The 12,017-nt window shown below is 46.4% G+C and overlaps 1 protein-coding gene across 6 annotated transcripts in view; it reads right to left on the reverse strand.

Moving 5' to 3' along the window:
* MVB12B (multivesicular body subunit 12B) overlaps window positions 1–12,017 on the reverse strand; it is a 57,375-nt gene that overhangs the window by 20,851 nt on the left and 24,507 nt on the right. For all 6 annotated transcript variants that reach the window (XM_027892935.1, XM_027892932.1, XM_027892934.1 and 3 more), the window contains one exon: window positions 8,391–8,488. In XM_027892935.1, coding sequence (XP_027748736.1) covers window positions 8,391–8,488 — 98 coding nt within the window. The remainder of the gene's footprint in view (window positions 1–8,390; window positions 8,489–12,017) is intronic.

Consider the following 12,017-nt stretch of genomic DNA (forward strand, 5'->3'; position numbering starts at 1 on the left):
GGCTGCTCCTCCCAGCACCATCTCACCCAGCCACACCAGGCATTTAAAAACTCCTGCTTTACTAGATGGAATCTGTAGCAACAAGACTATTTTCATTTGTTCTGCCCAAGTCTTCTATCCAAAAGAGCGAACAACTCAGTGTAACAATTTTGCATTTTTAACTGTGCGAATTAAGCATTCTTCATAAATAACAGCCTGGTTTGCTGCACTGCAACTCCTTTTTATTAGGAGCACAGAAATGCACAATGAGCAACGTGTTCTATTATTCTTTGTCAAATCACAGAATGCTACATTAGAATAACTGTGCTGGTCAATGTAATATAGTAGATTAAATTCAACTTCTGTGCAAAACCCACTGTAAAACAGCATGATAAGAAGGCTATAAAAAATTTAATTTTACTCCAAACTCCATCAGAAAAAAAAAAAATGGTGTGAAAAGTAATTTTGCATAATCAGTATACGCCATCTGGAACAATTAACCGATTTCTATAGAACTATGAGGATCAGTCATATCTGCTTATTAAAGATCAGAAATTATACAAGTAATAAATCCTTGAAAAAACTAAGCGTACTCCCGCCTGTCAATGCTATTTTAACTTCAAATACTGAAGAACGCCTGATAAGGCTGAAAAGAAGAGATTAATATATGCAAATTACATCCAGCATTTAAAATCCCCAACAACTGTCTCTGGTCTTCTGTCCCTTATTGCTGCCTTTATGTTTTATTCATACACCAACTCACCTGTCACTTCATAAGCTATAATATTATGAGGGTATTATTAAACAGCATAAAGCCGTGCTTTAATTGGAAAGCTTCATTGCATTTTCCAATTATTTGGAGTAAATTAAAAGCAGATGCACATAGTTTAATAAGGAGTCTAATATCAGTTCCGGGAAATCAAAATTCATTGTCATTACTATGCCGTGATAGTTTTGCAAACTGTACTCAATTTCGGAGGTTTTGAAAAGAAAATCTGTCTCTGCAATCTGTTAATTGTCATTCGGTTAATAACTGTTTAAATATCCAAACCTCTGAGCGTCTTCCTTTATAAAAAAAATTAAACTCTGACACTCGGCAAAGCAAAACAAACACAGTGCAGCCCGCCCCAAGGTTGTGCTCCACAGGAATGGCACGAGTCCTGCCACCTCATCCTGAGGTTAGCTCAGCTGGTTAGAGCACGGTGCTAATAACACTAAGGTTGTGGTTTTTATCCCCATATGGCCTTAGGAGTTGGACTCCTGGATCCTTGTGGTCCCTTCCAACTAAGAATATTCTGTGATTCTGTGACCCTCCTCTGGCAGCCACCAGCCTTCAGCCACTGCTGCGGGGTATGAGGAGCAAGGGCACCCCTGTCTGGGGGCTCCATGCCAGCGGTGGAGTCGCCTTGCCATCACCCTCTCTCCATCACACCCCACTCCAGCTGCTACACGAGCTGTGTCCTGCATGTGCCACAGCCCCGCCACGGGGTGGGTTACAGCTAGATAATCCTGTCAGCAGAGGCTGAGCAGCCTCCTTGGAAGGTGATGTGTGAGCTGAGGAACACGGGTGATGCCTGCACGCCACTCCCCATGCCAGCAGGGCAGTGCCCAGCCAGGGCCTTCACCTCCCATACAGGCACACTAAGGTGAGGAAGACAATGAATAGAAGTACTTTGGGCAACAACATGTTCATCAAAAAAACACGTCCGAGAAAAGACACCAGCGGGAGAATTCACGGCTCCACCATCCCCGTTTGGGGCTGCTGGCCCAGCACAGCCACGGGACACCAAGGGTCTGTACACCATGGATGAGCTCATTCAATAACCAAGATATTTTCTGAATCTCATTAAATATAGTATTAAGTAGCACACTTCCCTTTCTGAAATACGCAGCTGCAGCATTTTACATGAGACTCCAGCCTCCCTGAACTGCTGGATATTAATAGGACCTTTTATATTTGGAAGATTATCCAGGTCTCTTAGTCCAAAGACTGAAAATTGCAATAAGGTAAAGAACAGGCTGACTTTAATCTCAGCTTCAGTAAAGAGGTTTCAGTGCAGAATAAAGCTTGTGTCACAACTTGTCTGGTTTTTGGACCATCCTGATTAAAATTCAGTGTCACAAAATATAAATTTAGTTCCGCTTCTACTCTTAGGAAGTGCCAAGAACATAATGAAGGGATGGGGACCAACAGTAAGATGTAGCATCTTACTTCTGAGAGCGGGGGTTCCAAACCCCTTGACCATTGGAGGGGATCACAGAACCACCAGGAACTGTGCCAGATGACAAAGATAAAAGCAATCCTTGTGCACTGATCCAAAAAGCAGCTTTTTTCTTTTTTTTTCAAAATTACCTGTTTTAATAAAGCAGACACAATGTGCCAAGTGAGCCATTTAATTATCTGCAAAAATGATGAAGGAAAACAATAGTTCGCAAAAATAAATGTCTAACATCTGATTAAAATGTCTGTCCTACACACAGAAAAAAGATACAGTGTCTTTTAAAAGGAAACGGACATCCAAGGAAGTGGCAGGGGTGGCCAGATAACCTGGCATTTTACAACAAGAAGAAATTTGACATATGGGCACTGAAATGTAATGAAATCTAGAAAGCCCTCTGAAAGAAACTTCTGTCATTACAAAAAAATGGGAAAAAAAGGATAGATCCCACTACATATTCCCAAGTCAGCCACTGCAACCAGGAGACGGAATGAGGAAGCAAACTGCTGCTTTAGGAGCAGCGTACAAAGCAAACGCTTCCCACGCCACTGCCCAGACAAGCGACATCTGCCTCTCACTGAGAGCCGCCACCTCCATCACGGAAAAGCAACTCGCTTTCCTTTTTGGGAATCCACTGGCTTTGATGTTTTTCAGATCATTAACACCAGTTTCTACTCTCTGCTGCCTCCAGAGAGCTGGATTAGAAATCAGTGCAGGGTGAACGCCCAAGCTCACTGCAGTGCCTGCAGGAGCAGCCCATCCTCCTGCAGATGGACCCCAGCTCGGTTTGCCCTCATGCCATGGCCAGACCCTGGCTCGCCTCGCCCCTGTGCCTTGGCCAGGCTGAGCCTCTCTGCCCCCTCACCAACAGGGCCTTGCCCCAGGGCCTCTATTGTGAATATTCACCTGTGCGACCCAGCAGGTGGAACTTGGACTGGAGCATCCACTTACATCTGTTTCCCTCTCCAACCCCTCAGACCACAGTTTGCTCTGACCTTTACAGAAAGTGTCTTAAAGAGGGAAGTAAATATTAAAGATAATAAAGAAATATTTATATATAAAATATAATAAACACCCATTTAAGTAAATATTTACCTCCTTAAGGTAATAAATACTGGGGTGTGATTCCAAAATAAACAAGGGCGAGCTGCGGAGGAAGTGGCACCTGTAAGAGCTGCCCATGGAAACCTCCTCCACTGTGGCATGCTGGCACGTACCTCCAGCCAGCACCATGCTATGCTGGCAGCCGGCCCTGCTTCCCCTCCCTGGTGCTCAGCCCAGCTTCTCACAGCAAAATACTAACACAAGTAATTGTGTTGATCATGTGGTAAAAGACAACCACATAATAGTACCTTAAAGGTAAGAAATACATGCAAAGACCTCACTGCATCAAATGAGTGCTCCAAAACCTGATGTTCCTCAGCAAGGGAACGGCTGGTGCTGCAGCCCTGATCACAGCACAGACACTGCTTTATCAGTGGGTAAAACGTGTGATGCTTTGGGATGTAACATCTAAGCTCCAACTCAGAGGACATGGCTTTTTTCCTCTGAAAGAGAATGAAAACTTTCACCTGCAGCTCAGCAGGGTCTCAAACTGAACTGAGAATGCTCTGAGTGCTGGGAGATTCTTAAGCATATTGTAAAAACCACTTCAGTTAACTTTTATACAGTGCAAATAATCTGTGTTTCTGGATCCTGCTTTATTTCTATGGACTAACATTACCTGAGGTACCAAATTTAGGAATGGTGTATCAGTGTGTCAAGCTAACATCATTCATTTCTTAAGGTAAGACTTTGTAATCCCGAAGGTTTCCATTTCAGTGGCACTTACAGAGCAGAAAACTTCTGGGAGGCAAGATCCCAAGAGGCACCAGCACACTGTGCTGGAAGCCAATGCTTAGTTACTTCACACCACTGAAGTGGTGTTAGAGCCATTCAATTAGTGAGGCCTGCAGGAATATCTGCATTCCTAAATCTCCAGGTTCCTGAAAGGGTTAAAGCTTATTATTAGCATATAATTTACAGGTCCCTTCTCCCAGGAAAGAAATAATGCACAGTAAATGCCACATTCATTTTAATAATACATGTGGCAGTCTGTGCCCAACATCTGCACAAAGGTAAAGCAGACAGATTTTTTTGACATGTCCCACTCTGCCATCGAAACACAGGCTTTTTGTTTCGTAAGTGACGGAAGGTTTAATCAAGAAAGCAGGCAATTCATCAATCGAAACAAGGCTGCTTACACCGCCCTGACAGCACACACATGGTTTTATACAGAAGAAACCTGGCCACCTGTCAGCAGCACCTTTTACATCAGGATATACAAATACACTGGGTGATCAATCCTCCAGCTCTTCCCATTCATTTCTTCATTTTCTTATTATATTTTTCTTTATGCTAGATGTTGCCCTCATTCTCTGCAGGGATAGATGGGAGACAAGGCAAGCTATGGCTGTTTATACACTATCATAAAAATTTATATACCCTTAGAGTGACTTATTTCCCTTCTATTTGAGTACCATTATTATAAATAATTTTTCACTTCATTCAGGAATTTTCCCTGTATGTTATTATCTGTGCCTGCCTGCAAGGGCTGCCTCTCCCTCACTGTCCTTGTGCCTCTGATAAGCCAAAGCAATATGCAGGCAGAAGATGCTTAAGTCTGAAATGAAGGCAGTATGTAGTCACAACAACATCTTAATTAAGCTGAAGGCCACAAGAAAAGACTGTGCTGTGAAATACTGAGCTGTGTCTGTCGACAGGTCTGTCTGCAGTGAGGCATTCTTCTTCCAGCAGCTGCCTGTCCCAGCATGCACATTAAACCTGTCAGCTCCTCAGCACCCTGCTCACAGCAGCACCCACAGACCTTCTGCACATTAACTTACACCTAATTCTGCCTTTTGGACTGCAGTGTGTGGCACGGAGTGGGAGCAGCGAAGGTGCTGGGCACAAGGATGACGCCAGCAGTGCCAGTGCTACACTGCCATCGTGCTTGACAGGCTCCTGCTGTGGGGTCTGGGCAGTGCTTCCCTATCTGCACCCTGTCAGGGACTGACTTACGAGTTTACTGTGCCAAGAGAAGTCTCCTTAAATTTCTAGTCACCCAGTGTCTTGTTGCCAAGACTGGCAATGACAAAACACTGGTTAAAAACTGTAATTGTTGCTTTCAGGACTGTTTTTATCTTGATTGCAGTTTTGTGCAAACAACAACTGCATTACACAGCCCAAGGGGTAATGGGCAGTTCCAGCAAGGATATGGTCATTCTGCTAAAATGTATTTGAAATAAGAGAGTAGGATCAACAGCCAAAATACATGTCACCTTCCACAAACATGCTGAACCCCAGCTTAAAATGTTGTTTTCATCGACTGCTGAGAAAATCCTGGGTGTCTACAGAGAGCAAAGCGAGACCATGCTGCAGCTCTTCATTCCAGCCCTCCCTTCCCGAGCAGCTCCTCCTGCACCCACCACAGACTAAGGCAATACCAAAACTGGAAGAGACTGCTCTTAAAGCCTTTTGTTTCTCTCACCAGCCCCAGAAGCCACTCCACTGTCCTGGGAGCCAAGAGAGGGAGCCCACAGGCCTGTCTGCCAGGCAGGCAGAGAGGAATCCTGTGCCCGCCAGAGACCCACGTCCCCTCAGCCACCACACCGGCCACTCGCCACTGCTGCCCACACGTCTCCCACACACCCATCCCTCCCCGGCAGGGACCCCACCACAGCAAAATGCAGCCTGGCAGAGCACAGCCTGGCAGAGCACGGCCTGGCAGAGCACGGCCTGCAGCACAGCTCCGGCGGGCGCTCCTAAATCTCCCGTTGCCATGGCACTGCAGGGAGCACTGCGGATAGACTGGACCGGCTGCACACGACACCAACGGAACAGGAAACTTGGGAATGGTTTCCACAGCACCGTCTGGGGCTAATCCACCTCAGCAAGGTTTAAGCACACAAAGGGAATTGTCACAGCACCTCATTGCAGCTGCTGACAAGGCAGCCACGGTCAGGGGCTGTGCATGAAGATCCTGCCAATGCACAGGATGTTTCATATGACAAGACTCTTTCTTTGGAAAGGGCTCACAGCTGCAATAGCCATTACAGCATATGCAGAACTCATATAACAGCATTTCAGGAGGAGAATGTGCAATGGAGGAAAAATAAGAGTTATATGCTTTGAAATGTGCTCATGCAAACATGGAGAACTAATGCCCTATTCAGTTCCACAGGCCTGTTTTGTGCTCTGGCTGTAATGATCTGGTAAAGTGTTCAGGCTCTTTGCAAAGGGCTGCTCAGGCTGTGCAGTGAGCAGAGCCTGCACATCCTGGGGCAGGGTCTCTCGCAGTCACACCCACATGGAGCTGCTGCTGTTGGGGCACTTGGTGCTTTCCCAGGAGAGAAAGCACAGCTTCCCATCCCCGTGCAGGATTGTCTCGAGTGAACACAGGAACACGCCTTTCCTTACATTTCCAAATCTATTAGGGCAGGAGAGTAACAAGAAAAACAAGGACTGACAAGAATTATGCAATTGTTATATTCTACCTCTTTAGGAACCCGAAGCTGCAGTTTCAGGCAGAGATTACCTTTTAAATAACCCTTTGATTATGGTACATGAATTAATGTCGTGTTCCCATGTTACAAGTGTCACTCACTATTAATAGCAAGAGCCTGTGAATGGCACATTTTTGTCATCTTCTCTTCCCTGATTATGCACAAGCAGTACCTACTGCACAGCCAACTGAATCCATTGCTCTTATTTCTGGGTTTCCAAACTGTCCTAAAATCTCCTTCAGCCAGAAGAAGTGACTGGACTTTCATTACGTTTTGATGGAGTCAGGTTTAAAGGCAATATTTTTTTCCCTTTCAAAAAAAACATAACAAAGAGAAAATGTGGCTAAGTGCGATTTTACCATGCCTGTCACAATATTTGTTCAGGTGTATTAGTTCTCAAAAAAAAAAAACCAAAAAAAAACAAACTCCAAGGAAAACTGCTGCACCTCAGCAGTACCCAGCCAAAGCACAGCACTGCATGAGCCAGCCCCTAAGAGAAGGGGTGGGTGAGACACACTCCTGGGCCACAGTTGCACCCAGCATTTTTTACTCTGCAGAACCAAAAGTCCCTTTGCTTTGGTCCATGAACACAGCTCTGATCCCAGACCACACAGCTCTCAGCACATTCAAGAGTGATGGAGCCCATGAGGTACAACTCTAAACCATTCCTGCCTCTTGCTCTCAGAGGTAGTTCTTCCTGGGCCCAGAGAACCTGGCTACATTCCCTTCAAGCTCAGTCTTCCTTCAGGAAAGCAAGCACTTGGAGCCAGGACCTCCTCCTGAAGAGCAGAGCTGCCAGTGACAAGCCACAAGCACCCCAGCTCCAAAACAACCCACTGCATGGTTGTGAGGCACAATAACAGGTACCTGTACCTGCATGGAGGAAGGAACAGGCTTGACCCTCCCCACTCCACTTCAATGAACAACTCCCTGCAGATTAGTACTACTTAAAACCAAAAACTGGCTAAAATATTAATTGAAAGGCTTATTCCACAACATCTGGAAACTATCACTGGCTCTAGCACTTGTATACTGGTTCAGAATGGTGAAAGCTGCAACTAGAGAGACCAAGCACGTATGTACAAACATGGTTCTCACAACTAACGCAGAACCCCCATATCCTAACATCTAACTCCAAATTTGCCCTAATGCTGAGGAAACAAATTCATGCAGTGCTAGTATTTGGAATATAGAAATGGGAAAGAGTAAAAGTCTCATCTGTTTTTACTGTGTTATGTTAAGGGTAGCAAAGACCACTGTGTTTGAAATGTCCCTGCTGGGCAGGACTAAGCTTCTTGTGAAACCAGCAGAGATCTCTCTTGTGACTAGCCTGTGAACATCACAAAAGAGATGAGGAGCAAAGTACGTGCCAACGTTGTTTGCCATCAGAGCTCTCACATGGCACCCTGTCAGGCAGCAGCATCCCTCCTCAGGGGCTGCAACGTCTCTGGGGATCAGTAAGACCTCCTGCTGGCAACACCTGCCTGGGGTCTCTCTGCACCCCGGCTGCTCTCAACTATTAAATGACACTGATCAAAAGCTGATGTTGTTCCAGGGGTACCACACACCTGGCTGTTTGCACACACAGGGTTGCTGTACTTGTTTACACTTCTGATTCCACAAGAGCAAAGAAGCCGTGGCAGCTCACCTGAGATTGCGTACAGGTTGGAGTGCTGGTGCTCCAGGTCCAGGCGGCTGCTGTGACTCTTGCCCCGAAAGCTGGCTGGGAGTGTCAGTGAGATATGCCTGAGGGAGAGAGAGGGGAAATGGGGATGACATTACTACAGAGCACAAAATGCTGCTGCTGTCAGCTCGCTCCAACCTAACGACTCCAGTCAGGTTAAGCAGCTAATATTGATATTAACATTGCTTCCAAAACTGTCTACAAACTGTCTACACCCAAGATCAGCCTCCTCCACCCCACTGAGCACTGGGCTCAGCCAAAAACTGAGGGCTGCAACGGTGACCATTCCCCCCTGTGGAGCATCCAGCCCAGGCAGGGCATCCACCCTGAGCAGGGCATTTGCCCCCAGCCAGGCACAGCAGCTCCACTCAAGCCAGCACCCAGGAACAGCCCACATGGCTCTTCCCTTTTAATTAAAATCTGTATTTTTCTAGTGCAGATCCCAAGTCTGTGTGAATTTTAATAAGATGTTACCATTAATCTTCTGGACTGTATTGCCACACACAGTGAAGCAGCTCCCTCTTCACAGAGGGGTTCAGTGCAGCATGGGGCAGTGGCAGCAGCTCCCACCTCACCTGAGAGAGAGCTGGACACAGGTAGACCCTCGGCATCACCCTCTTGCCAGAGGGAGAGCCAGGTGACCTTTGTGCCCTCCTGGAGTCTCTGTGTGTGTGACAGGGCCCTGTGTATTCTCCAGCAGAGCATCAAACTCATGTCCTCAGCCAGCAGGTTTTATCTACCACATGAATCATCTGGAAGTTATTTGTCTTTAAAAAAAAGACACATTTTGGGAAGAACTATGTATTTTTAGCCCTCGATGCAGCTCATGGTGAACAGCACAGATAAAACAAGGAAAAGCAAACATCAGTCTGAGTTTGCTTGTGCTCCCCAAAGCTATTTCTAACCAAAAAAAGATGGTGTGAAAATATATTTGAATTTGGCTATCAGTTTGCTGTTTAAAACACAATCCACATGAGAGTCTCTGAAGAAGGTTTGTCATGAACACACTTTGAAACAGGAGACCACTGCCTGTAGGCATGACACACTTTTCATTTGGTTTTTAATAGCAGTATCCAAAAATACTTTCCAAGGCACCAAAACAGCCAATAGAAAGACTTTGAATTTCTCTGGTCTGTGGGGGGACTGCTTTCTTCACCACAAACAGAACAGCAGGAATTGTTCTGGAAGCAAACAAAGCAGATCTACTTAAAAGGGCCCTTTCTAAGGAGAGTATTCTTTAGAAGTTTGTACCAGCTTGTGCTGCAGGAGCAGCTGATCCCCTGCCCTCCGGACAGCCCTCCTGCACGGCCCACTGCCACGCTAGGGCATGTGCCCTCAGCCAGGAGACTGCAGGGACTGTCCCACAGCCAGCTCGAGGCAGCACTGCCCGAGCACCACGACACAGCCCCTGGCTCCAGAACACAGGCAGCAGCTTTCCAGTACAGTTTTGAGTCCTCTGCTTGCAGAAAAATCCCTGCACCACAGCCCCAGCGGGTCCCCCCGTGCTCACACACACAGCAGATGGAGGGCACGCACGTGCCACGCGTGCAATGAAAGGGAATCGCTCGCCTGCCCAGGAACCGACCACACACACACGACTGCAGCGGCAGCAGGCGTGCCCAGCCCTCGCTGCCCAGCTCCACAGGGAACCCCTCTGCTCTCCAGTTAACATGGATGGATGTTCAGACACGCTGAGGAATCCCAGGGTGGCAGAGGCAGATGAAGGTGACGGGCAGTGCACACATGTAGACCTGCCCTCAGCACTCCCAACACTGCTCGTGGGGCTGGAGAGGAGTGCCAGCCCAGCCTTGACACCAGGGCTTGACTGTGGCTGTAACAAGGGCCAGCATCCCCACCCTGGGGGCCACTTGCCATTCCTGCAGTAGGACAACTGGGCATTCCATCACTCCCACTGAGCTGCATGTGGGCAGCCAGAGAAATATCTCCAAGAAGAACGTTAGCTGCAAGACCATAAGACAGGGCAGAGACTGCTGGATGGAAATCAGGTCTCTCCTTCCCCCTGTCCTTTTATGAAAGCATGACATTGTAGGGAGAAATGAGAAACAAAGCCCAATTTATTTTAAATTAATGCAAACTTTGGCCAGGATCAATATAACTTATACCTACAAAGTTGATTGCATAATGCATTTTCCTTATGTGTTGTGAGAGCCAAATCATTTTGCATTGTAGAAGACAAAAAAAAGAGGCTGCCACTGAAAAGCAAGAAAACCCCAATTACAAAGTCCCCAAGTTCCTAAACACATATCGTGGAAGTATATGCAGCTCTGCGGCATATGGCAAATCAATTACTAGTTTAAATTTTAAAACAAAAACATGGTAAATGTGTTGCACAAATAATCAAGAACAACGGTTTGGTTTAGATTACAGCGGCCACTAGAGTTTTGAATACAATTAATCATCATTCCAGGCAATGGGAAGCCATACTGACACTTATTCCTAATTTGAATATTTAATTAGGGTGAAGTTCTTCATCAAATTACCTCAGAACTGGGAGGAAAGCCTAAAAGATTTAAACAATTACTACTTTAACCCTTCCACAACTTCTCACCTGTGAGCACAACAATCTTTTTGCTGTTTTGCAAAGCTGGAACATGCTCAGACAATGTGACAAGATAGTATGTAAAAGGCACTATAAATATCCTGGGAAAGGGGCATGGACACCCAGCATCCCAAAGGGCTTCTCTGCAGAGGCCAGGCTGGCACAGGCTTCTGACTGCCTGTGTTCCTTGGCCTTTACCAGAGCAAAGCTTTCAGGCCACATCTCTATTTTAGCAGCAAGTGTGGTTCCTCCCAGGGCTTTTGTGGTTTGGGTTTTGTTGTTGTTCAAGTTTAGTATTGGTTTGGTTATTTTCACTTGAAGAGCCTGTCCAAAACCATCCAACAGGCTCCTGTGCTGAGGGACACTGAAGCTGCCACCCACAGCTGGCCTGGCACAGCCTCCCACTCCTGCCTGGGAGGTATCCCAGCCCTGGTCCTGTACCAGGAGCTCACGGGATGGAGCTGGACCCTGGCACTTGCTCTGGACCTGCTGCACCTCCCAGCATCCCATGGGCATCCTCTCTCTGCACAGCCCTGCCTCCGATTGCTCCAACACCCCTTTATGTGCTGTATTAATCCATACAAGAAAATCTCTTTTAATGAGGAGTGATATATAGTTATGAACTCTCTAGAGCCATAATTAGAGCAAACTAATTGAAGTTGTGTTTTGACACACTTTCCAAATTCACGGGTACTGCATGACATATTCACAACACTACTGCTGCACACCGTGGTGACAGCAAAATCATTAGGCTAATAACACTTATTTGCATTCTGATCATGCCAGCGGTGGCCGTTAAATGCTGCCTCAACCACTGCTCGTTTACTCAGAAAGTTTCCACTGGAAGATATTAACAGTAATTATTAGTATTTTAGTGAATCTCTGACGTTAAGGAATGGCAACTTGCATTAACTCTCCCCATGCCAATTATCTTCCTTTTGAACTGTCACCAGAAGAAGCTTTCCTCCTCTCCAGAAGAAAGTGATGAGTTGATTTGGTGCTGCAGAAGGACTGGATGGTTCCAGCGAGGC

Source organism: Empidonax traillii, unplaced genomic scaffold, assembly GCF_003031625.1.
Source record: "Empidonax traillii isolate 1590-97213 ecotype Southwest subspecies unplaced genomic scaffold, ASM303162v1 scaffold375:size1330703, whole genome shotgun sequence".
Lineage (NCBI taxonomy): Eukaryota > Metazoa > Chordata > Aves > Passeriformes > Tyrannidae > Empidonax > Empidonax traillii.